This window comes from Gorilla gorilla, chromosome 19 (assembly GCF_029281585.2).
Source record: "Gorilla gorilla gorilla isolate KB3781 chromosome 19, NHGRI_mGorGor1-v2.1_pri, whole genome shotgun sequence".
In the NCBI taxonomy this organism is placed as follows: domain Eukaryota; kingdom Metazoa; phylum Chordata; class Mammalia; order Primates; family Hominidae; genus Gorilla; species Gorilla gorilla.
Genome location: NC_073243.2, coordinates 102,861,762 through 102,889,495, shown reverse-complemented (window position 1 = coordinate 102,889,495; position 27,734 = coordinate 102,861,762). Strand labels below are relative to the sequence as shown.

The 27,734-nt window shown below is 40.9% G+C and overlaps 1 protein-coding gene across 3 annotated transcripts in view; it reads right to left on the bottom strand.

Annotated features, from left to right (window-relative positions):
• The window catches only part of SEMA5A (semaphorin 5A), a 512,105-nt gene that overhangs the window by 171,863 nt on the left and 312,508 nt on the right, over nt 1–27,734 (bottom strand). For all 3 annotated transcript variants that reach the window (XM_031003381.3, XM_055367948.2, XM_055367947.2), the window contains 3 exons: nt 25,985–26,083; nt 23,791–24,004; nt 1,207–1,492 (listed from right to left, as the gene is read on the bottom strand). In XM_031003381.3, the coding sequence (XP_030859241.2) occupies nt 1,207–1,492; nt 23,791–24,004; nt 25,985–26,083 (599 nt within the window). The remainder of the gene's footprint in view (nt 1–1,206; nt 1,493–23,790; nt 24,005–25,984; nt 26,084–27,734) is intronic.

Below are 27,734 nucleotides of genomic sequence, written 5' to 3'. Positions count from 1 at the left end.
AGGGAGAGAAGGTTAATGAGGAAATAAGCTGCAGGTAAAGGGACTTTTTAGAAATACCACTCATGGGCAGGCATCTGATGCCCAAGAGATGAAAAAGTAAATTAAAATACTTAGGAAGCAGAAAGGACATCATAGGGTGACCAGTTGTCCTGGTTCACCCAGGAAAAAGAGGTTTCCTTAGTTACAGGGCTGTCACCAATGCTAAAACTGGGATAATCTCAGGCAATTCAGGACTGTTGGTCATCCTACCTCATTTATCAGCACTTCCAACCCATCCAGATTTTGATCATTTACTTTGGATACAAATATTCAGCTTTTGCTTAAAGTCTTAAGTCACAAGACAAGAGACTTCAAAGGTGATCCAAATCAGAACCCATAGTGTAGGATCAGCAGCAGCACAGCCAGTGTGTAGGAAAGTGATGCTCAGAGTCTCAATGTGAGCCTTGATTCCTGGGTTTGGCACGTGCTCCTGCTGAGTCTTACACAGCATACCAGCTAAGGATGGGAAATAACTCTGGAGACATGTGATACTCCACTAGACTAAGAGTGAAAGAGATCAGAAAACTTCATAGGCTTAAGACAGCCCAAATATTGTTCATTCTAAAGTTAGGAGTATCTCCCTGTCCCACCCCCAGACAAAAAATACTATAATTTTTACAAAAATATTTCAAAAGTATAATTGACATTTACAAAATGTGTGCTCAAGTAAGCAATCTTCTAGAATAATAGTGTAAAATGCAGCTATGGAAAATGTGCATTTCAAATATGAGCAAGGTTTAAGCAAGAGTCATGTTATCTCAAAGATTTCAGATTCTCCAGGCAACACTATTTTCATTATACACAAATGCATGACTTGCATATAGAAAAAATATACGTATAATACGTACCAGTATTTCAAAAAGTGCCCAGAACACAATGGCAAATCAGGAAGGAGCAATTTATAATAGAATAATTTAATGTCACTATATCCTAAAGATTGACAAAAACTTTCTTGATTTGGCGTATTTTTCCTAATACCAGTCTCACAAATCACATATCTTTATCTAACATGTAGTCCACTGAAAAGTCCTCTTTTTTTGTCTGTTAGCCCAGTAAATTAAGAAAGATTTTCTTTAAAGTAAATTTAAAACCTCAGAGGTCAAAGAACAGAAGACTTATTCAGAATGAGTAAGAGAGAGGGGAGAAAAATTATTTCAAGTTACATACACATTGGTGGTAAAGATGCCATAGATCAAATCCAGCTCAGGCAGGAAGAAAGTACTCTGCAATTCGTTGTAGTAAAAGGGGACTTCCCCAGGACGGGAGCAGTTCAGGCGAGCCTTCATGAATGTGGTCCAGGTGTCTTCCAGCAGGAAGCGCCCACCAATATCATTCTTGCACACCCGGGCAGCTCTGGAGAACACTGTTTTCCCACAGTCATGCTCTACTGCATTTTCTCGGAAAAAGAAGTAGGTAAAATTTCCGATGTCATAAGATGACACAAAGTTTGGCTCTGGAAACAATAGAAAAGAGGGAAAAAATCTCAACATTCATGTCATTCCCTTTTGGTCTTGCCTGCTCAGTATTTCATCCAAAGAGACGTGGTTTTGTTTAGATAACACCTGGTTCCTATAGGACTATTGGGAGGCCCCGTGAGCAGCTTAATGATCTACACTGTTGGGAAACTCAGTGTCATACACAGATTCTAAATAATGGGAAGTCACTGGTATGACTGCACACTCAAGTATCCCGAGCTAAATTAGGGCTCAAGTTAATGTGACGTTAATACCAACAAAAATTGGCAGCAAATATTTGCAGTACATTTTAGAGCAATATGTATTACTTTATTTGCAAATTCTTACATAACCTTCAGAGAGGGACAAAATATGATTAAAAAGATGAAATGTGATTCAGAATATAGCAGTCTACAATCCTATTTGTGTGCAAGACAACAAAATTATTTGACTTATATACATTCCTGTGACTTTGACATAATGTATGTGCTTTTACTAAGGACGTTAAAAATGTTTCCATTGTTGGGAATGAAAATAAAGACTAAAACTATAAGGTGTGTCTGGAATTAGCTGTAGCAATTTCTGTTGCTATGGTGACCATGGAATAGTGAAAAACAACTCTGATTTTCTTATTTCTGGTTTGCTGGGTAATCCATTTAGAGGAGGGAAGAGTATGGGGATGGAGACATTGCTTTGTAGTTTTCTGGTCTCATAATTAGCTTTAAAATGGGGAAACAAAGAAATGACAAAATTATGGCAAAGCCTTTACTTAATCACCAAGCTCTTCAGGAATTTAGGAAATATACATTATCAACTGAATTTTACATACAGCATTTGAAGTTTTAGCTTCCTAACTTCCGGTTTGAAACCAGTGATAATAGAGATAGTACATTTTGAGATACACATACTCCGTAATATTTGCTTTTAAAACTCTAATCACAAGGTTTTATTCTTCGCTATTTCTAAATGCTATTCATTCAATCAGTAAGTATCTTAATTTTCTGGTGCAAATTAGGATAATTATAGCAGTAACCTTTGGTGTCCAAAATTAACGGAAAGATACGGACAACAAGTATATTCACAAAGACACATTTTCAGGGACAATTAGTTTGTTGGGGCAATTCAATTGGCCTTGTACCTTTCCAGATACAATTGCACTGCAATAATAACATGTTACTGGCAGGACAACTAAAAATATGTGTGGCTGCAAGATAAGCCATTAATGTTAAGAGTAAGACACATAAATGGAATCACCTAAGGTCTGAAGTACAGAAGTTGACTTCAGACATTGACAAAGGGTTGGGACTGACTACTCTGTTATTCTGTCCAGGAAGACTATTGCCAATTTTCAATCAATACCTATATTCGATATTTTCACAAAATGTTTTAATTTAATCCAACTTCACATTTTAAAAATGTAATAAATACTCTAAATGGTTTATGTATGATACTTTTCCCTTCAGTACAATACGTTGTTAAGTCATTGAAGTATATCAAGTAATATACTGAGGTGATTTTAATTTATAAACCGTCCAACATATTCTTAAGTCACTATTGCTTTCACCCTAAATGACTGTTTAAAAAAAAACTTGAATTGCATAACATTGTAAAAGATGGAGGTTAGATATCTTTCCTGTGATAGTATGCTTTAATATCCTGGAGAGATGCTCACAAAAACAGCAGATTACATATCTGTAACTTGTGTTTTTGGAAAATAAAGAAAATACTGGGAGGTGGGTGGGGGGGTGTTAAGTCTGTGTTTACTGTAAGTCTCCAAAACAGAATTACTTGATGAAGCAGGCCCCAAAAGCAAAGATATGGAACAATTTCAAAACCATGTGTAAAGAAAATAATGCTGGCATGTCTAATTCTAAATAAGAGTCTAAATTATTTTGGAATGGGTCCTACACCCTGGCTAAACAAAACTAGAGTTTGGGAATTGTACTAAAAACAAACAACTACAACAAAAACAGCAACAAGCAACCCTTCCTAAAATGTGGAAAACAAAGAGAGAAGGCATAAGGGTCCAAGTGTGTCTAGCCCGGGACTTAGGTTACCAGCACACATGCAGGAGGTCCACCAAAACTTATCAAATACACTCACTATTACCCACTTCTGCTATTAACTTGGGGACAAATGGCATGAAAACCACATAGTAAATAGCTCCAGTTTCTCAAAAGTCCTGAGCTGAAAAACGAGAAGATACAAAGGAAGAAAGATCTTTTATGGTTTCCAGCTGAAGGATGAGTTTATAATAAAAACAGCTAATATCTGTAGAATGCTAAGTCTTGTGCCAAGATCTGTGCTTGGTGCTTTATATCCCCATTGAACTCACAAGAAGCACAGAGCTAGGTGCTGTGCTATTCTTCCCATTTCACAGATGAGGACACTAAAGCCCAGAGATTTAATAACTTGTCCAAATTCACATAACTAGCAGTGGGGGATGGGGATGGAAAGTCCTGAATCCATTAGACCGGGGGTCACCAACCCCCAGGACATGGAACCAGTACCAGTCCATGGCCTGTTAGGAGTCAGGCCACACAGCAGGAGGTGAGCAGCAGGCAAACGAATGTTACCTCCTGAGCTCTGCCTCCCGTCAGATCAGTGGCAGCATTGAATTCTCATAGGAGCAGGAACCCTACTGTGAACTGTGCATGTGAGGGCTCTAAGTTGTACACATCTTATGAGAATCTAATGCCTGATGATCTGAGGCAGAACAGTTTCATCCCTAAACCATCCCCTCTATCCTCCCTGCCACCCCCAGTTTATGGAAGACTTATCTTCCATGAAACTGGTTCTTAGTCCCAAAAAGTTTAGGGACCACTGCATTACACTATCCTGAAAAAAATAAATAGTGCTTGCAAAAAGAAAACAATCAAAAGCTAGCAATATTCAACAGGATTTGATTTTCTGCTTTAGAAAAACAATGGTAAGCTCTTGGCTGGACAGTCATCTTTCCATGGAGAGTGGTAAGCAGGTTTACTGAGGAACAGTCTGGGGGGAGTTTCAGAACCAACCAGAGAGACAATAAATGATGAGATGAAACTTTAAACCACAGCTATCATGCAAGTCAGGAATGACACAGAAAGAAGAAAAAGTGGGAGGAAGAAGAAACAACTTAAGGACTTATTAAAGAAGAACATTGTTGGAAAGTGTTTGACCCAACTCCAGAGGGTGTTTCAAGGAGGGCCAACCATAGCCTCAGATAGCCAATAAATGACTCTGAGGAGGTCATTCCGTACCCTGTGTCTGTTCCAGCAAACCACAACCACTTTTGCAGACAAGGAGAAGACTGAGCAATGACAGGTAGACTGACCCACAGTTTCCTCTTTCCACAGAGAGCCTCTACCGTATCTCCAAACCACCCTGAACCAATGTTATAAGATCACAACGTCCATTTTAGATGGAAATGCTCAAATACATGTTTTCCTTTTGGTTTGCAAAAACAACAAAAGGATTTGTATTCAGTGTGTAGTGAGTGCTGTTCTCTAATTCACCACACAGTGCAGGTCATGTTGGTCAGGGAGTGAGACTGCATTTGGAAACACATCCTGCGGCCCTACACTGATCCTTCAGGATGAGGGTGGACCCCTGACTGTGTGACCTGCCATTAACTAGGGAAACACAGTTTCTTGAAAAGTAGAGCCTCTTGAAATTCGGCTAGCATCCTGTTCCTTTTTCAAAGACAATAAAAAAGTGGGAATAATTGTAAGACAGACAGTCAAATAGCTCTTATATTTATTGATATAAATTTGGAAGTAGGGGATGTTAGAGTCTTGCCAGGCAGGATGATAAGATGAATTTTGTTTTCCTTCCATTATTTAAGTTCTGTCTTTTCTCAAAATGCAATCCACCACAAACTAGTGTATGTCACTCCTGAGTGAATTGAACAAGTCAGAAGGAAAATCAGGTATTTTCTTCCTGTCTACAATGGATAGGAGTGCATGAAAGAGAGATCTGAGGTGTGCTGCTAACTAAATCACAGTAAAAACAGGCACATCAGCTGCTGTGTAAACATATGCATGGAGACTGTTTTTCTAATGTTTGTAAAACATACTGAGTTATGTATTACCGTGTTGTACAACATATATGTTAATAAGAATTCTTCTTCATGATATAAGAACTTTTATTTTGCATATTTACTTACATAATAGTGACCATACAGATAGGACTACCGAGAAGTGACTCACCATATATGTAATTACAAGTGATGCGAAGAAAAACATCAAAAATTTTGAGATTTTGACCACGCAAAACCAAATACTGAGAATCCAAAAGAAGCCTCCCATTCTATATTCTTTCTATTCCAATGCCTAAAGCATCAATATGGGGGTACACCATATTAAAATGGCTCGATCTGATCATTGAGCAGATCATTAATAGGTTCTTGATATAAAAATATTTATACACAACGGGAATGAATATTAAAGGCACAAAGGAATCCCAACTCTACAAAAATCTTACTAGAATCAAAGTCTATTATAAATTATTTTGCAGTCAAAAGTCTCCTTGTGAGACACTTGCCAAAGTCAGGCTGGAAAATGCCTGTACACGATGCCTGTGACTCTGCCCTGGCTGGACCATTGACATCTGATATTTTCTGTTGTTGCATCTGACAATCAGACCTAGTTTGCAAAGTTGTGAAAAGTAAATGGGCTGATACATAGTAGAATGCCAATAAATGGTGACTATTATTATTTTGGCATCGTGTACAGGCATTTTCCAGCCTGACTTTGGCAAGTGTCGCACAAGGTGGCTTTTGACTGCAAAACAGTAGCCACCATTTATTTACTCTCAATGTCCCTTGGAATAATTTCTATTGAACAGAACTTCACATAATGATAACGAATGATCAAGTGTATATATATATATATAAAGCTTAAAGGTCATTAGAATTTTAGGAGCATAAATAAGCCATGCTGAGTTTTGTTTGTTTGTTTGTGTTTTGAGACAGAGTTTCTCTCTTGTTGCCCAGGCTGGAGTGCAATAGTGCGATCTCAGCTCACTGCAACCTCCGCCTCCCAGGTTCAAGAGATTCTCCTGCCTCAGCCTTCCGAGTAGCTGGGATTCCAGGTGTGCACCACCACACCCGGCTAATTTTGTATTTTTAATAGAGATGGGGTTTCTCCAAGTTGGTTAGACTGGTCTTGAACTCCCAACCTCAGGTGATCTGCCCACTTCAGCCTCCCAAAGTGCCGGGATTATAGGCATGAGCCACTGCGCCTGGTCCACCATGCTGAGTTTTTAAATAGCAAGCTATTTCACAAAAATAAGATGAGTTAATGGAAACAATGTTCAGATGTGACACACAGCCAGCAGTTTTCTGTTCCTAAGTTGTTGGTATCAGTCAGTACAAAATGCCTTCCATAAGCATTCCCTGATTTTAGACCCTCTCTGTATTGGATACATTGTTTCCATTGTCACAGTTTATGTAGATAAAACTGCTGTAGAAGCTTCCAGGGCAAATCTATTTTTATCTAGATATTCATTAAAATTAAAAGCGGATAACTTAAAATTCAATTAAATTAAACATAGGTTAAAAGCTATTGGTAGGCTAAAGTTCTTTTCCTGAGGTTTCTACTAAGAGACAGATGATGATAGATAGATAGATAGATAGATAGATAGATAGATAGATAGATAGATAGATAGATAATAGATAGATTTTAATAGATGGATGCGCACATGTGTGTCTGTGTATATGTGTGTATCACATACATGAGTATAGAGATATATGTATATATGGCTCAATACTTCCACCTACTGGCTGTGTGAACTTAGTCACATTATTTACCAGTATATTTTCTCTGTTTCCTGTTTTTGAACAACAACATCCAACATACAGTATCATTGTGAGAATCAAACGCACTTTGCTGGTAATCATCAAAATACAGACCTCTATTTATTAAAAATAACTCCAAAAATTAACATAAACACAGATGTGAGTAAATAGCATCAGTAATTAATAAGATAACTCATTGAATATGCATTCTGTATATCAAATTAAGATCTACACTTATTCCATCAAGCCTGAAACCAAACACAGTGGCAGGGACCATGCTACAGACGAGCCTGGAGCCGGCCAGAGTACTGCTCTAGGCATTTCCTCACTGCCCCAAGGGGCTGTCCTGTGCACTGGGTGCTCCTTAGTAAACTGATAGACACAGCCCGTGCCCTCAAGAGCAGTGTGAGGAGACAAACAAGACAGATCAACAAGTGCTTACAGTGAGGACAAGGGTATGGAGGGCCAGGGCAGCTGGGAGAAATGGAGGATCAGAAAGGAGAGAACAGGGAAAGGGCAGAGGTGAGGCTGAGAAGGGGCCACCCAGACAAGGATGGGGGAAGAGAACATCCCTGCCAGAAGGAGCAGCCTGGGAGAAGACCATAAGGCTGGCAAGGAATGGAATGAAGCCACAGTCAGGATCAAAGAGATCAACAGGACAGGAGGTGGAAAGCCAGGCAAGGCCAGGAGCCCATAACAAGGAGTATGGATTTCAACTGCCATTGGAGAGACACCAAAGAGTTTTAAAGAAAAGCTTATCATTCCGTTTCCTGGGTGTGTGGTGTGGCATGGGGTGGGAAGTTGGAGCCAAGTACATCCTTGGTAACTATTTTCACAACGATCAGGGCCTTGCATCCTCAGGTGTGTCACTCATTGAGCCCCTTGACAGAAAAAAGTTATTGCTAAGACCCTTGCAGTAGGAGTGGAAAGACAGTTCTAGCACATTTGATTCCTTCCTTCTTCCTGGGGAATATGACCCATTGAAAATGCACTACTTTCATGAATTTGCTGATTCAAGTAGGAACCACTTGTACCACGGGGACATGGGCTGGCCTCCCCTAAATGAGAAGCACCACTTCTGCACACCGCCCTACAAGTCCAAAACTCACACCTACAATTCTCCATATCTTTAGGTCTATAGGAATTTTATTAACTGGGTATGTGTCTAAATGTTCTAGCTCAAAGTGACAGACTTTAGTGTCTACTCTGCTCTTATTCCATTCCAAGCACATAGCCCTCTCTTATAAAATTCTGCCAAATCACACATTCCTATTAGTTATACATCATTTCATGAATATTTCTGAAAATCGTCAAAACACAAAATTTCTATTCGCCATGTTCATTTTTTTCTGATGATATTTTAAATTTACAGGTTCACTTCTTTGAAGAATTAATCATTTAATCTGCAAGATCAAATTAATACAAGGTTTTTATTGGAATGTTAATTTAAATTTTAAAATCTGGTAAATATTTTAACTCCTAAAAAATATGTTAAAAGACTAAAAGAAAACCATGTAAGATTTTACTGAAAGAAGACATTGAGCTCCAACATTATATACTTCTTCCCAATAAGCTACTGTAGAATAAGGAAACGTGCATGCTGGCTCTGGCTTTGTCTCCTGAGTTGATCTGAGCTGGGGCAAAAAGAAGACCAAGACACAGGGAGCCGACTTCCCAATATGTGGCAGTGAGTGAACAAATGTCAGAGGCCCTTGACTGGGATAAATAAAAAGTTCAATAGAATAATATAGAGACAAATTTATAGAAACACATAAAACTGGGCATTTTAGAAACGAGATGACAACACGATTTATGCTCCAAACTGGGATGCTTTTAAGAAGGAAGGGAGGTAACATTAGTCATCAGGCAAGGACATCAAGAGGGATTCAAGACTGTCACTAGGAAACTGCTAGAATCTCTAGACAATGAACATTGAGCCATTTCCCAATTGTTTTAGCAGTTCTAGTACACGTCTGCATGATATCTTCACTACAGTGAGGCATCCCTTCTTGTAGTGGATTTATTTCTTATGAGGTTTCCTTGACTCATGTATATACAGTTCATGCAAGTATCCCCATAATGTGGTAGCAGGAGAAAGAAAGATTTACTCATCCCTTTTCTTTTGGAATGCACAAATTAAAATCTAAAGGTAGTAAAAGACCTTTGGCAAGTATATTGGCAAGTGTAGAAGCTTCCTCACATGACTGGAGAGGACCTGTGGCTCCCCAGCTTTTAGGCCCTCCGTGCTCGGTGTACACGACGGAGCAATACAGTGTTTTCAGAGCACCATAAGAACTGACTCATGTCACTTAACCACACTTTTGTACCCATAAAGGTCTGCATTAAATTACCACACAGGCTTTTCTACTTTGGGTTTAACAGCCCCAGTTTATTGCACCATGTATGCAAGGCTACAACAGTCAAGAAAATGCTCTCAACCTTTTCCAGAGTCCACATACCCCTCTTCATGGCAGCTCATGCATGAAAATGTGGGCATCGGGAGAGAGAGATGGAGGCCATTTGTAACGCTGGTATTTCCTAAAGTGCCAACTAAACAAAGGGAAGGTCAGCAGCTTGTAAAGGAGGAAGGGTGCAAGCTCTGGAGTGGATCTGTTTTCAAGCCCTAGCTCAGGTATGCATCAGGTATGGCCTGTGTCAGGGGGCAAGTCCCTCTGAGCCCCATAGTGCTCATCTGTAGAAGAAGGATAATGCAATCTCCCTTAAGAGGTTGTAAGAAGGATGGCAGATGACACGGATTTGGAGTCTTCCATCTACCTAGCATATTGTAAATAGCTACTGTGACTCTTCCTTGCGGGTGGTGTAATAACTACAAGTAACAGATACTCCAATAAGAACATGGACAGGCAGGCGATATGCATGGAGGCCATTGATTTAAAATGATTCCTGACCCTCAAAGATAATAATATTAGATTTACAGCACGATATCTGAACTGCAGCCATCCCACAAGGCATAGGCAACTGGCAATGGCTGCTGACAGGCTTGATCAGGCCTGAATATTAGAAAAGGGCATCTCATTGTGATCTGTCACATGTCACACAACTTTGCTCAACACACTTTCCATCCATGTCGTCTCATCCTCACCCTAGCAAGTTTAAACTTGAATGAGATATCAGCCTTGCACTTGTAATGCTGAAAAGAACTTATTGTTCACAAGGTCATTCTTTTTAAGCATCTCCCCAGGTGCTTATTTGGAAAAAAAAATAGGCTGCTGACTATGCAGTCTTGATTCTATTCTGGCTTTACAGAGCTTCTTTTTCTTGACAAATACTTGCATTTTGGTACCCACATATACTTCATTCCCAATCCTCATTTGTCTTTGTTTTGCTTGTTCTCTGACCTCTGCTTCCATTTCTGAATTTCCAGCTGTAGCGAATCTTGTCAGTCGAGAGAGCACCTCCTGCAGACCAGTCACACCTCCAGGTACTGTGCTGAGCGTACCCTTCCAAACAGGCTCTCACTGTCCCCAGGTTGGAGCCCAACAAAGTCACGCCACCCTAGCTGTGCTCAGGCTGTTCAGAGTCAGCACCTGGTCCCAAGGAGAAGCACTGAGCTCCCCAAAGCACCTCTCTTCAGGACAAGCAGAAACAATTTCTCCTTGACTTAAGCACGGAGGAGATTTTCATCCTCCAAGTAAATTATCATTAATCATTAGAAGGTTCATAGTTGCATTTTAAAGACCTCAAGGGTCTACTTAATGCTTGAGTAACATCATCAATGTATTTCAAACTAACAGAATTTAACATTGTTACCAGAAGAGTTTTCTCAACTAGAATTATAATAGCTCATAAAAAATGATACAGTTGAAAAGACAATGCTTGTGGATTTCAAGTGAGTTTACCTCCGTATGAAATCCTGGCCAAAATCTCAGAGACTGCAGGACACTGTGGAGTTCCCTGGGAGAACTCAGTGGGATAAGTACACATTTCCACCAGAGAAGGAAAGCCAGCAGGTCTCTGAGTGTTAATAAGGCTACGTGGATTAGATGTTCATGCTGAGTTATTAAGGCTCATTTAGGAGTTAGTTTTTCCAAGTTCCTACTCAAGTTTTTCCTCTGTGTGCAAGCACATAATTCCCTCAAAACTCACAAACTCAATTTGCACAATATTAATTTGGAAATGTATTTTCACCTTTTCATGGGTTTATTGTTCCCCAACTTGACTACCAGTTTCTTGAAGGCAAGTTTTATTGCTTCTCTATTTTAAGCATCAACCATTAAACATTTATTATCCTGCCTTACAGTAATCATTTCATAGTTATTAACGATTAATATTTTAATGCATTAAAGCTGTTAAGGTATTTCTCTAAACACGTAAGTTTGTTTTAAGAGCGACTTTGGCACAGGAGAAAATACGACTTTGAAATATATTCATTACCAAACACATAACTTAATGTTCCAGATTCATCCAGAATGTTATCCAATTGATTGTACTGCCTTTGAGAAATGACAATAAATAATGGCTGGAAATGGGGGGCCAAGTGAGATGAGGGCTCAAAGGGAAGATGTTATAAATTTTTGGACCTGGTTCAATTTCAAATATGCATATCTGTGTTTTTGTTGCTGTTTAATTCTGATATATAATTAATAGAACATTCTCCCATGTTTAACATTATTCACATTTCTGCTATTTGTGAAGTGTGCTAATGTCTTACTCATTCAACAAATATGGATTAATCCTCATCTATGTTTCAGACACTGAATAAGATGCTGAGCACATCAAGCAGGCTTCCACAGAGCCCCTGCCCTTAAGGAATTCATAAAATAGTGGGGAAAACAAAGAAGTCAACTATCTACCCATTGTCTTCATCCATTCCAGCTGCTGTAACAAAAATACCATAAACTCGGCAGCTTATAAACAACCAACATTTCTTTCTCACAGTTCTGGAGGCTGGGAAGTCTATGATCAAGGCACCAGCAGATGTGGTGTCTGTCAAGGGTTTGCTTTCTGGTTCCTAGCCGGCACCTTCTCACTGTGTCCTCACAAGGTGGGAGGAATGAGGGAGCTCTCCGGGGTCTTGTTTACTCGGGCATGAATCCCATTCATGAGGGACTCCACCTTTATGACCTAATCAGCTCTCAAATGTCTCACCTCCTAATACCATTGCATTGAAGGTTCAATTTTAACCTACGACTTTTGGGAGGGCATAAATGTTCAGACCATAGCACCATTTAACTCATTAATTAGAAAAAATGTCCGTTGAGTGCTTACTTTAATGCCAGCACTGTTGTAAGCATGTGGGACCCAGGAGTGAGAAAAAGACGTAAGTCCTGGTCATTGGAAACTTTCGTTGTAGTGGCGGGAGGAAATAACATTAATAGCTGAGGCTAAAACTGAACATGGTAAGAAGAGTCAAAAGGGCTAGATAGGAGGGAGTTGTGATCTGAAATAAGGTGGTGAGGCTTGGGTTCCATTAAGAAGATGGCATTTGAGCAAAGACTCAAAAAAGATGGGACAGTTGGCCAGATGGGTTGTCTGGGGGAAGAGCTTTCCAGGCAGAACAGGGCCCAGCAAACTCTAGCCTGTGGGCCAAATCCTACCTGCTGCCCATTTTGTGAATAAAGTTTTATTAGCACCCAGTCACACTCATGCATCCATAGACTGTGGAGACTTTCATACTATGATGGAAAGATTGAAAAAATGCAACAGTTGCCATGTGGACTGCAAAGCCTAAAATATTTATTCACTGGCCCTTTATAGAAAAGTTTGCTGAGCTCTGAAAGGCAAGGAAGAACCAGAGGCACTGTGTGGCATTTCAGAGGCTAAAGCCAAGGGAGCACATAGATGAGGACAGGAAGGGAACAGAAGGGCCATGGCAGCACTCTGGCTTTCTCTGCAGGTAAAATGGGGGCTCTCATAAAGTTGGGGCAAGAGACTGACCAAGAGCTCCAGTAGTATGGGGGAAAGTGCAATCTTGAACAGTGTGAGAAAGGGATGGAACAGACCCACCAGAGACTGGGGAAAATGGAAATTTAAACTAAACTAACTAGGAGCCAGAATTAGTCAGGAGGCAAAAATCAAGCAAAGTGAGGACAAAATAATCACAAACTGCAAAGCAACATGGTAAGGAAGGCAGAATGCACCCAGGAAACTGCACATTGCTCCTTAAAGGACACCAAGCATGCATGTGGGAAAAATAACAGGAGCCAGGGCTGTAAACACAGGCAGAGCCAGATCATAGCGACCAGGCAAGAAGAAACAGGCAGAACCCACAAAGGCTTCCAGAGCTCAGGCCAGGCCTGCTGGCCCTCTCCAATCCAGCTTGTGCTGACAGCTGACAGCACCTCCCACCATCTGGGAGCCCCTGCAGAGGTGCAGAGGATCCGGGGAAGGGAGTGTGTATTCATCAGTATATAACCAATAATGCTGTTGGTGTCATAAGAAATTGTACCTGGAACTGCAGTATAAAATCCAAGAGACTTAGCTTGCTAAAGGCAGGTTTTTAGAACCATACCAGATATTTATGATGGGTTTCTGCAAGATGTGGTGGGGAGGTTAGAATTCTGGTAGGTTCTTACTCAGGGATCTCTGTATCCTGGCCAGATGTCACCATGGAAAAGCCAGTACCATCATTTGCCTGAAGATAAGTTCTGGAACTCTGGGTCCTGGGGTTGCAAAAGGCCACAGCCTGTCATGCTCTGCCCACACGTTCTGATGATGCATGCTTTGTGCCTCTGTGCTCCTCTTAGGCTAGACTATGAGAGCACTCATTTCTGCCATCCTTCCCTGTAGTCTTTTGAGATAGTAATTCAGATATAGAATAAGCAACACAAGATCGAGCTCACAGCTAGCTCAAGCATCAGCAATGCTCAAGAGTTTTAGCACTGTTCAACTCAATAATGAATCTTGACTTGCTGGATCTTGCATTCTTGAGTCTTGCAGAGGAGAGAAGCGCCCCTTCCCCAGAGACATAGGGGCAGGGAGCGATGCACAGTGGACAAAGCAGCAGTTCAAGTGAATGCATTGTCCATAGCAGTACTCTAGAGAGAGGAAGGAAGAAACATGTAAAACAGCCCTCTGCCCTGGGCAAAGCAGACAGGAGATCACCATCCCTACCTCAGGACTTGTGATTCTCATAGAAAACAAGAAGACAACGCCATCTGCTAACAATGGAGATGATATGGCTGAGATAGGAAGCCTGAGAAGTAAACAGATTTACCAGCAGTAGAAAAAAGAGCATTAAGATTGTCAGCAGAAAGTAAGGCGTTGTGACTTCAGATTTCAACAGCTGAGTATTTCTTCCTTTGGACAGTGTTATAGTTTAGCTGTACCCATCCCCCAACCAAAAAAATATGTTGAAGTCCCAACCCCCAATTTTCATGAATGTGACCTTATCTGGAAACAGGGTCTCTGCAGGTATAATCAAGTTTAGATATTCCAACATGACTGGTATCCTTATAAGGAAAGGCGAATTTAGAGAGAGGCACAGGAAGATGGCCATGTGAAGATGGAGACAGACATAGGAGTGAAGCTATCATAAGCCAAGGAGTGCCTGGGGCTACTAGAGCTAGAGGAGGTAACCATGGTTTCTCCCCTCAAGGACTTGGAGAGTGCATGGCCACGCCGGCACCTTGATTTTGGACCTTCAGCCTTCAGCATTTTAAGACAATACATTTCTGGTACTTTCTGATGGTTATTTTTATTTCTGTGGGTTCAGCGGTAACATTTTCTTTTTCATTTCTAATTGTGTTTATTTGGATCTTCTCTCTTTTCTTCTTTATTAGTCTAGCTAGTGGCCTATCTTATTAATTTTTTTTTTCAGAAAACCAACTCCAGGATTCACTAATCTTTTGAATGAGTTTTTATGTCTTGATTTCCTTCAGTTCAGCTCTGATTTTGATTGTTTGTTGTCTAGATGAGCACTGTGGGGCTCAGAGAGATTTGCCCTTTAAACACAGGCCATATATGATGCATACCTGAGGTAGGACTTTGGGGTTGACTAGGTCCTGTTTCTTCTAGCTTTGGGGTTGATTTGTTCCTGTTTCTCTAATTCTTTCCATTGTGATGGTAACCTATTAATTTGAGGTCTTCCTAACTTTTTGATGTGAACATTTAGTGCTATGCCTCTTAACACTCCCTTAGCTGTGTCCCAGAAATTCTGGTATGTTGTATCTTTGTTCTCATTAGTTTCAACGCACTTCTTGATTTCTGCCTTAGTTTCATTGTTTACACAAAAGTCACCCAGGAGCATGTTGTTCGATTTCCATGTAATTACATGGTTTTTTGAGTGATTTTCTTAGTCTTGACTTCTATGTCTATTGCACTGTGACATGAAAGTGTGCTTGGTATGATTTTGGTTCTTTTGCAGCTTCTGAGGATTGTTTTATGTCTAATTATGTGGTCAATTTTAAAGTATGTACCATGTGACAATGAGAAGAATATATGTCCTGTAGTTTTTTGGTGGAGAGTTCTGTAAATGTATATCAGATTCATTTGGTTCAATGTTGAATTCAGGTCCTGAATATCTTTGTTAATTTTGTGCCTTGATGATCTGTCTAATACTGTCAGTAGAGTGTTAAAGTCTCACATTATTATTGTGTGTGAGTCTAAGACTTATTGAAGGTCTCTAAAAACTTATGAATCTGGGTGCTACTGTGTTGTATGCATATATGTTTAGGATAGTTATGTCATCTTGTTGAACTGAATCCTTTACCATTATGTAATGCCTGTCTTTGTCTTTTTGATCTTTGTTGGTTTGAAGTCAGTTTTGTCTGAAATTAAAATGGCAAACCCTGCTTTTTTCTCTTTTCCATTTGCTTGGTAGATTTTTTTCCATCCCTTTATTTTGAGCCTATGGGTGTCACTTCATGTGACACAGGTCTGTTGAAGATAGCACACTATTGAGTCTTGCCTCTTTCTCCACCTTGCCACTCTGTGCCTTTTAAGGGGAGCATTTAGCCTGTTAACATTCAAGATTAGTATTGATATGCATGGATTTGATCCTATCATTATGTTGTTAGCTGGTTACTATGTTGGCTTGCTTGTGTGGTTGCTTTATGGTGACACTGGCTGCATGCTTAAGGGTGGTTTTGTATTAGCTGGTAGCAGTCTTTCCTTTCTATATTTAGTGCTCCTTTCAAGATCTCTTGTAAGGCAGGTTTGGTGGTTAACAAATTCACTCAACATTTGCTTATCTGAAGAGAATCTTATTTCTGCCTCACTTAGGAAGCTTAGTTTAGCCAGATATGAAATTCTTGGTTGAAGACTTTTTTTTTATTTTTAATTTAAGAATGCTGAATATAGGCCCCCAATCTCTTCTGGCTTGTAGGGTTTCAGCTGAGAGGTCCACTGTTAGCCTGATGGTGTTCCATTTGTAGGTGACCTGTCTTTTCTCTCTAGCTGCCATTAACATTCTTTCTTTCATTTCGACCATGGAAAACCTGATGACTGTGTGTCTTGGGGATGATCTTCTTGTGTAGAATCTTGCAGGCATTCTCTGTATTTCCTAAATTTGACTGTTGCCCTCTCTAGCAAAGTTGGGGAAGTCTTCATGGATGATATCTGAAATATGTTTTCCAATTTGTTTGCTTTCTTCCCCTCCCTTTCAGGGATGCCAAGGATTCACAGATTTGGTGTCTTTACCTCTTTACATAATCCCACAATTCTCAAAGGTTTTGTTCATTCCTTTTATTCTTTTTTCTTTGACTGTCTTATTTCACAGAACCAGTCTTCAAGCTCTGAGATTCTTTCCTCAGCTTGGTTTATTCTGCTGTTAATACTTGTGATTGCATTGTAAAATCCTTGTATTGTGTTATTCAGCTCTGTCAGACCTGTGAAGTTCTTTTTTATATGGGCTATTCCTTCCTTCAGCTTCTGTATCACTTTATTATAATCCTTATTTTCCTTGGATTGCATTTTGCTGTCCTTCTAAATCTCTAACTTCATTCCTATCCATATTCTCACTTATAAATGAGAGGTAAATGAAGAGAACTTATGAACACAAAGAAGGAAACAGCAAACACTGGGGTCTACTTGAGGGTAGAGGCGGGGAGGAGGGAGAAGAGAAGAAAATATAACTATTGGGTACTGGACTTAACTCCTGGGTAATAAAATAATCTGTACAACAAAACCCCATGACATGAGTTTACCTTTGTAACAAACCTTCACATATCCTGCAGAACCTAAAAGTTAAAAATTAAATAAATATTTTTTTAAAAAAGAGAATAAATTTGTATTGTTTTGAGCTACCCTGTTTGTGGTACTTTGTTTTAGCAACCTAGGAAACAAGCACAGGCACTGTCCAAAATGTCACTGAAGGTATGGCTTGATGAAACAGAATTCATTGGTGGCTGTCTGCTGGCTGCCTGGAAGTTTGGGCAGAACAGTGCCCAGTATATGAGCACGCAGTAAAAATTAGTGGCTGCTCTACTGGGTGTTTCATCGGTTTGCCCAATAACTAGTGGAAACATGCAGAGGGACTACCTAAATGCATAAGCAAATTGTCTCATACACAATTTAATCACAGTTAATCTGAATGCAAAAATTTTGCTGACTAAGGTTAGCAGCTGCTATACCCTCCCAACTTCTCCTGCTGAGACAATTTTCTTTCCTCAACACAAAAATGTTGCAAAAAACTGAAAAGCATGCAAAACAAAGAAGTGAGTTTTGTTCATCATTATATGTAAGCAGCTGCTAGCTGAGTGGTGGCCTTCTAGAGGATCCAAGTCCTGCTAATGTTCTGGAAGTCACAAGATTAGATGGTGATGGATGTAGCTTGAATGTGCCATTAAGATGAGGAAAGAGGATGTTGGAAGGTGTCAGTAATTCAAGAACCACAGGCCCAAATAATCACTCATTTATTCAGTCAACAAACATGTATTAACTCCCTACTACATCTCAGACATTGTATCGGACTTTGGGGAGTTCACAGTAGCTCCCCTTATTTGTGGAGTACTGACTATGTGCCAGACACTAATACTTATCATCTTCGTTGTCCCACTTTATTCTCACAACGTCCAGGTCAGGTAGTCAGTGATCTGCAGTATGCAGATGAGGAAATCAAGAACCAGTAAGACAAATTTATGTCCCAAGGGCCAAGCCTCAGATCGTCTAACTCCAAAGCCTCTACTGTCTATCTCAAAGCTTCACACCACATATTACTGGCTATTCTGTGGAGAGTGGGTCAGAGAGGGGCTAGTGCAGCATTTCAGATGAGGAAGGCTTGAACAAGCACAGAAGTGGAGGAATAAGAAGAAAGACTCAGGTCTGGGAGCCACTCTAAAAGTGGTCTCTGCAGGACCTGGGGTTGAGTGGGTCTGGAAAGAGAGGGAAGGAGTTGGCTGAGATTTGCAGGTGTCTGGTTCAGATGAGAGGTGAATCATGGAGCCTGCTCTGGGCTGAGTTTTGTCTCTCAAAACTTATGTTAAGGTCCCAGCCCCCAGTACTCCAGAATGTAACTATACTCAAAAACAGGTCTTCAAGTGGGTAATTAGGTTAAAATGAGGTCATTGGAGTTGGCTTTAATCCAATATGACTGCTGTCCTTATAAGAATAGGAAATTAGGCAACAGGCATGGACAGAGGGAAGACCCTGTTTAGAAGATATAGGGAGAAGATGACATCTACAAGCCAAGGAGACAGGCCTCAGGAGACACCAATCCTGCTGACAGCTTCCTTTTGGACTTTCAGCATCCAGAAGTTTGAGCAAATAAATGTCTGCTGTTTAAGCACCCAGGCTGTGATACTTTGTCATGGAATCCCTAGAAAACTAATACAGAGCCCATACCCAAGATTGAAAAACAAAGAAATGAACATGAATGGGGTAGGCTGAGCTGAAAGTACTGCAAGGAGCATCCAGCTGGAAGTGAACATCGCATCTGTGGACTCAGTCGGAGCTGAGACCAGATCTGTGAATGGTCCTCAGTAGGCGGGCATGGTATGAGTCAGGGGAGTTAAAATTTTGGAATAGAAAAAAAAATGTGATTACATATACACCATGGACTACTACTCAGCTATAAAAAGGAACAAAATAATGTATTTTGCATCAACTTGGAAGGAACTGGAGATCATTATTCCAAGGGGAGTAATTCAAGAATGGAAAACCAAATATCGTGTGTTCTCACTTGTAAGTGGGAGCTAAGCTATGAGGATGCAAAGGCATAAGAATGATACAATGGTCTTTTGGGACTTGTGGGAAAGGTTGGTAGGGGAGTGGGGGATAAAAGACTACATACAGGGTACGGTGTACACTGTTCGGGTGAAGGGTGCACTACAATCTCAGAAATTACCACTAAATAACTTATCCATGTAACCAAAAACCACCTGTGCCCCAGAAATTATTGGAATAGAAACCTAAGAAAAAACAACAAAAAACTTCAGAATAGATGGGAATCCAAGTAACCAAAAACCACCTGTGCCCCAGAAATTATTGAAATAGAAAACTAAGAAAAAAACAACAAAAAAACTTTGGTATAGATGGGAATCCAAGGAAAGCATGTGGAATGAGAAGAGTGGGCAGAAGGAAGGGATTGAGGACAGAATTCCCAGGGATAAGCAAAGCTTAAAGACCAGCTGAAGGAAAAGAGTCAAGGACAGGGCAGACGCTCAAGCCACAGCGTGCACTATCTAAGTAGGGTACAGCATAAACTTTCTGTAAAAGAAACTTCGAGGCAACAATGTCATCCTTCCAGTAAGATAGTTAAGGTAATGGCTGCAAATCGGTCCTCAAATAATGTAACTAGACACTGTGGGACTGGGGAGAACCACCGCAGTGCCGCATGGTGGGATGCAAAGGGCAGAGAAGATGAGAATTGCCTGAAGATGGGAGTTTAAGACTGCCGTCCTCAACAAAGTCAGCCAATGATGGAGGGCAACTGATGGGACAGGGACTTACCCTCCACTCCTCCTGTTTCTGCTGAGAGAAAATTGCCACTGCATGGCCACCAAAGCAGGAAGACCTACCCCTTCACCAGCCCATTGTAGCCTCCTTCTGGAACAAGTCCAACTCTCAAATTTTATTTTGCTGACTTGGTTGAAAACTCAAGAGAAAAATCTGAGAGCATCATTTAATGGGTCCTTAAAATCACTATGTCAAACTGGAGCATTCTTGGACACGGCAGAACTAAGGGTGTTTGTTTTTAGCTTGTTGGGGTTTCTTTGTTTTTGTCTTACTTAGAGAAAAGGCATCCGAACATTTTCTTTTTTTTTTTTTTTTTTTTGAGACGGAGTCTCGCTGTGTCACCCAGGCTGGAGTGCAGTGGCGCGATCTTGGCTCACTGCAAGCTCCGCCTCCCGGGTTCACACCATTCTCCTGCCTCAGCCTCCCGAGTAGCTGGGACTACAGGCACCCGTCACCATGCCCGGCTAATTTTTTCTATTTTTAGTAGAGATGGGGTTTCACCGTGTTAGCCAGGGTGGTCTCGATCTCCTGACCTCGTGATCTGCCCGCCGTGGCCTCCCAAAGTGCTGGGATTACAGGCGTGAGCCACCACGCCTGGCCCCCCGAACATTTTTCTGAAATCATGAGTCATCATTAGAAAGGAAGAAATTTGAGGTTATGGTGAAAAGAAAGATAATGCATAAGGCAGAAATATTGTCCAAAAAACGAAAATTACTCCAGAACACAGCAGAAAGAATCAGCTACAGACCCCGAGTGACAAGAAGAGGTAAGTTTGAGGGCTTACTGGGAAAAACCCTTTAGAACCTAACATTTCTCTGTAAAGTAGGAGGAAAGATAAACCCATTGAGAATCCCTGGGAGAGGTTGGGAGAGGACTGGAGTGGGGGTAGTTGCAAGGGGAGAGGACAGGAACTGGGGTCCTAGACCATTATGGAGCTGCCCTGAGGGCCTCACTGAAGGCAGAGGCTCCACCTTTTCTGTTGCCCCTTCTACCACAGGACGATTCTCTCTAGCACCCCAGTGTTTAAGAGACACAGAAGCCAAGGGGTGGGCCCCCCTGGGGCTGGATTTGGTGGGAGTCAGTGCAGGCGGGCAGGAGTGGAAGGAGAACTAAAGGAGGAAGACCTGAGACAAGGGCGTCTGGCAAAGAACAGATGGGATGCAAAGCCTGTGTCCCAGTTAGGCCAGGAAGGATAAATGTCCCTGTGTTCAGGCTCAGCAGGGGGTGGAAGCAGAACCTAGTGTGGTTAGAGACCAGAATCCATCCTGGATGGAGGATCAATCAGAGAAGCAAATCAGGGCCAACTAGGAGTGGAAATAATATCTCAGGGCTCAGCAGTAGCAGAAAGTGCCCTAACAAAACACAGGAGAGGTATGAAGACAACACTTCATACGCAATAACTCAGGGTCCTCAGGCAGGGCTCTTGGTTTTCTATCCTGGGAGAGAGGGTCTTCCCAATGTAGGCCAGGGAAGGAGTGTGGGGGAGGGCGGTGGAAATGCTGCTTTCCTGAGAAATGCAGGCTATTCATTGTCATGCAAATTGTGCTGCCCTTGTGGCCTGAGTGGTAGAGCCACCGTATTGACCTCTGAATTACTTTCAGTGTCTGCAGTTATCAGATCTTAGAAATGAACAGCAGAATGTTTTAGGAATCGGAAACATTAATGTCTTTGTAAATCAAATAACAATGTTATGCCTACCAAGACTGTGATAAACACTGTCTTAGCTCTTCCATTGCCTGGATGGCAACACATGACTCTCCAATGGAAAAGGAGAATTCACAGATGCTGACAACCAGGGCACTGACCGATACTGACCACCTGATCAGCTGGTGGTCACTCAGTCACATGTAAGAAGGCAGCTAGTGTTTGTAACTCATGCTATGACCTGAATTGTTTTTCCAGGATATTCTTAAAGTGTCACTTTGGGAAAAGAGCTTTTTACTTTGCTTCTGGCAAATGCTAATTACAAAGCCTTTATTGGGATAGGGATTCTTGATTTTTAAGTGGAAACTTCCTTGGCCAGTCAGAATCAACAAACAAATGGAAAGAACAACTTGAAGCTGCACAGATGAAAGTTTCAGGGCCAAAAGGGGACCATCCACATAGAATCAACTGATTCAGTTGAAGTCAGTTCAACAGAAATGATGTTAATGGGAGAAATCTAGTTAGTGCTTCAGTTTGGGAAAACAATTCATGTTTCCCTTTGGAAGCAATAGAGTCATTTAGTTTACTTGAGAAAGTTAATGACGAGGACATCCTTTTTTTCCTACAGGACAGTCTTTTAAAGGCAATCTCGATTAGGTTGACTGTATTATTTGGCAAAATACTTGCATTGAATATATGTACACGTATCCATGGTTTTGCATACATGATGAGTCTAAAGCAGTGGTTCTCAACTAGAGTTAATTCCCCCCTCCCAGGGGGTACTGAAAAATTGCTGAAAACATTTTTCGTTGTTACAACTGGGCAGAGGAGGATGCTACTGGCATATAATGACTATAGGTTGAAAATGCTGCTAGACATCCTACTATGCCAAGGACAAGACCCACCCCCCCCGTCCCACAACTAAGACAATTTGGCCCAAAACATCACTAGTGCTGAGGCTGAGAAACTCTGGTCTACATAATTAGCTGATATGTGACAAAAGTCTACTAACTCTCAAGATTTCACTTTTGTACAAACTATCAAATAAATGCTTGGGGCAATGGATTACACATGGTACATATACATTGCCTTTGTAGGTGTATGTGTATGTGCGTGTGTGTGTGACCACACTCACACATGAATGCACAGATATACAGAGGGCTGCATTTCAGCTGACACACATCAGGCTTTGTACACAGCGAACCTCAATTTGGATGGTTGTCACCATCTTCTGATTGCTCAGTAAGCAAGTGACCAAGTTCTGGCCCAGAACTAAAAGAAGCCTTCTAAGGGTTTCTGGTTTCTTTAAAAATAAATACATGGATGAAAAGGGGAGAGGGATGTGGCTCTTCTTTGAGTGGATATTGCCACATGTGGATGCAATACCTGAATTTGCAGCAACAATTTTGCAACCACAAGCAGAGGTGGCCTGAGGGCCCATCTGCCAGACTGTGGATGGCAGAGACTGCAGTGAATACTCGCCTCCTTATTAACTGAGCCATTGAATGAATAAACCCTGATGATGCCTACTACTAACTTCTAAGTATGTGAGTTGATACATTTTTTACATTTTTAATTGTCAAACTTTTGGAGTTACCTATGACAAACACATTCTTTTATACAGTTGCTGAAAATTACATGCCATGTTAGTAATTTCCATTTCTAGACACATAAAATGGAAGTTAAGAAGTAATGCACAGGAGTCTACACATGACAAGCTGTCAAATTTTCTAGACATTAAACAACAATATCAAAAAAAACAGCAAGTTTCTATAAGTGGCCATATCAACATTAGCCATATTATCATGGTTAGAGTGTTGCGAATATCACTTCTCTTCCAAATACTAAATAGCCATATGATATCCTTTTTATCATTAGTCCTGAACAAGCTACACTTTGATTTCTTTAGAAGATGAAGAATTCATTTTTATTTAGAGTGTTGTAGTTTGCTTTTGAGCACCAAATCACCAGGAATCAAAGACAAATGAGGTGGGAAAGAGGGAGTGACGGAAAGCTTACCATTGAGCCATTTGGAGTTGTACTGCGCTGTGCGGAGAGGAGGTAAAATGCCCAGGCTTCGGTAAATGGCAGGATCACGTCCTGGAAAATCCATGGCTGTAGCAGCGTAGAGCTCCCCGCCAGCTGTGAGGAGCGCTGTGGAATTGTGCTGGGGACTGTAGGGACAGCGGGCCATGCCACTGATCTGATCATGGATCTCAGTCAGGTTGCTCAACTGTGGGGGAGGATGAGAGAGAAAGCAATTATCTCTGCACAAGCCCCTTTAGTGATGCTTATGGTCACACCCACCATCATCACAGTGAGGCTTGTGCAACAGCCTCTTGGGGGCCCATGGGGCAAGATGACCAACTTTTACGTTCCAACTGATGTAAAGAGCCTACTCTGCTCACGGTAAGACAGTCCATCAATCAGTCTCTTTCTCATCACTTTAGAGTTACTGAACCTCATACCACTGAATACTCACAAAATAAGAAATAAGATCATTGTATATATGCCTTTGATTTATAATGCACAAGTATTGCATACTTTTCCACTTTAATTTAAAAACCAGTGTCAATATTTACAGAAATAGGATCACAATAAAGAATTATGTATAATTGCCTGGGCACAGTGGCTCACGCCTATAATCCCAGCACTTTGGGAGGCCGAGGCGGGCAGATCACGAGGTCAGGAGATCAAGACTATCCTGGCTAACATGGTGAAACCCCATCTCTACTAAAAAAAAAAAAAAAAAAAAAAAAATTAGCCACGTATGGTGGCATGTACCTGTAGTCCCAGCTACTCAGGAGGCTGAGGCAGAAGAATCGCTTGAACCCAGGAGGCGGAGGTTGCAGTGAGCCAAAATCATGCCACTGCATTCCAGCCTGGGAGGCAGAGCGAGACTCTGTCTCAAAAAAAAAAAAAAAAAAAAAAATTATGTATAATTCTATCAACACAAGTGAAGCAAAATATAATGAACAGCCCCAAAAAATGTGTTCACAAGTAAGGATGTGTGGATATTCAACACTATGTGGCCCACATTTCCAACACTTTCTTTCTGTTTTTTCAGTTTTCAGAGAGATAGCTAAGCGTCTTGGAGTCATTTCGTATGAATCCAGCTTCCCAAACGCTGGATTCCCAACCAATCATTGAATGAGAAAAGCTCTTGGGTACTGGTGGAATCTTTGCTTAATTTGGTTCTTGGTTCTCGCCTGAAAGGTATTGGAGCAGAAGGGTCAGGCCCGGTAGGTACAGGCACACTGCTTGCTCTGCTATGAGATGTGTACCTGGGTAAGTTCCTTCAGCTCTTTATGTCTCAGGTTCTTCTTTCTTAAAAGGGGGCCCCAAAGAGTAGCGATCTTGTGGGGCAGATGTTGAGGACTGAACCATGGCACTGGTGAAAGCGCCCAGGGCAGGGTGCAGCACCTAGAGAGCTCCCTGAGCTTCACACCCCTTATCATCCAACTCCTCCCTTTATTTCCAATAACTGAATGCTAACCTGAAATCATGAACAGTAAAAGCAGATGGTCAATTAAGGTCTTGAGGAAAGTTGTGCAACCAGGGAATGAACATATTTCTTCATGATATTCCCAGAGGAAGGTTGCATTTATACCCTGAATTAGGAAGATTCCACGTGTGTTCTACTGACCCTGCCATGCTACTGCTATGGTGTGTGCAGCTGAAAATTACTCTGTCAATGATTGCCAGGTTAAAGACAAGAAAGAGGATCAGTTATAACTGGATTTCGCCTAGGGTGCAATTACTTAGTTTGCTTATTTTTTTTTACATACTTCTTATCCAATTTGTAGGCTAATTTTTTCTTCCCTTGGATTGTGATTTTAGACCATTTTAATAATTTTAAATAAATATAAATAACAGTAACAGTATCTCTACCATAAAGCAGAATAAGACAAAAAAGAATATGTTTAGGATTAATGTTTAAAGTCACTGGTGAAAAAAATGCTGGTTGGAATAGTTTAGAAACATATTTAAGTTTAATTATACAAGTTATAATTATTTCCAGCTATTTATCTAATTGATGGTCCTGATTAGAAATATATCAATAAATCAAATACTTATTCAATTTGACAAAAAGTGCTTTTGAATTGAACAGCAACACCTTGGTGTATAGAAATTCATTTAAAACTAATATTTTAACACAATGTTTTGCCTCTTCTGATATTAAATTCTTTTGAGGCACAAAAGGAAGCCATACCGAGCGGTTGGTGCAGACAGGTGTGAATGCATTGGTCCCACAGGTGAATAACCGGTCGCCACCCACCAGAAGCACCCGGATGTAGTTCTGACATTCCTCCTGAGGGAAAATAAATTAATTAATTAAAAATATATATATATATGTATAATGATAAACATACTAACAAAATCTGAGCACAAGAAGAATGGTGAGAATGAATACATTTTATCTAATAAATATGTAAGCCATTAATAAAATGTAAACCATTAAAAAAAAAATAAACCTTTCAGATATTGACCAAAAAATAACAACAGAGCTATTAAACAATTTGATTTTTATCAAATAAATTTACTTGCTGTATCTGCACCTTGTTTGATAAAGAATATATAAATATATGTTCAATTAAATTCTCAAAGCATGCATCTAATTTTGACAGAAATGATTTCATTTTGAATTGAATCTGATAGTAGCACAAATGCTAAATGGCCTTGGATGGGTATTAGGAAAATAAATAAAAGAAGCCTATTAGATGCCACTCGTGAAACAGTGCCTTGGAAAACTTCCTCAGACTTTGAGAAAATGCTGCAAGCGCTTTTTGATCGGAAGGTCACTTGAGAAACTCTGTACACAAACTGGAACAAATTTTATTTTATGGGATCAAACTGCATATTTTAAATACAAAGCAAGTATCTATATGTTGGTTTTTTTTTTTTTTTTGAGACGGAGTCTCGCTCTGTCGCCCAGGCTGGAGTGCAGTGGCGTGAATTCGGCTCACTGCAAGCTCCGCCTCCCAGGTTCACGCCATTCTCCCGCCTCAGCCTCCCGAGTAGCTGGGACTACAGGCGCCTGCTACCACACCCGGCTAATTTTTTGTATTTTTAGTAGAGACGGGGTTTCATCATGTTGGTCAGGATGGTCTCGATCTCTTGACCTTGTGATCCACCCGCCTCGGCCTCCCAAAGTGCTGGGATTACAGGCGTAAGCCACCGCGCCCGGCCTCTATACACATTTTTAATTCATTGATTGAAAAGTGAAAATATGCTTAATGAGGACAAGATGTTCGAAACATTTGGGACAAAACCCTAGGCTGAGGGATACTCCAAGAATGGAGTACTTTTTGTGGTTGCAAAGTGTTCTTAGAAAACCCTGGGTATGGCCATAGCAGTGATGGACATGTGAGCTGGAGAGTTCCTCATTTATTCAGCAAGCATTCACTGAGTAGCTCCTCTTTGGTAGCCACTGGGTTAGAAGTCTCAATCCAGGCTCCTGGCAGAAAAATACAGGATCATGACAATTACCACAGAGCTGTCCATGCACTGTAATGAGGACACACAGAGGAATATTACATAGCTCCAAAGGAATAGGGAAGGGAAGACATGTAGAGAGGCTTCCTGAAGGAGCTGACAACTAAGTGTTAAATAAAGTGTAAGGTTTAGTGAGGCTTCCTGGAGGGGGTGCTTGTAGGACACCTGTCGGACTTTACTGAGCAAAGGAGGGAAAAGACACTCCACGCAAGAGGAGCAGACTCTGTCAAGGTGTCGTGGCTAGAGAAAGCATGGCGCTCTCATTGTGTACTGAGGAGCTCACATAGAAGCCGAGGAGCCTGAAACAGGCCAAGTGTGCCCAGATAGTGAGTTCACATGTTACTCTGAATGTGAAAGGAGCCATTACACGTTTTGACTGCGTGAAGTATTGATGAGCTCTCATGTTTTATCACTGAAGAAGCACTCAGAAACCAATGTGCAGGATAAGCTGAAGATAGAAGCCTGGG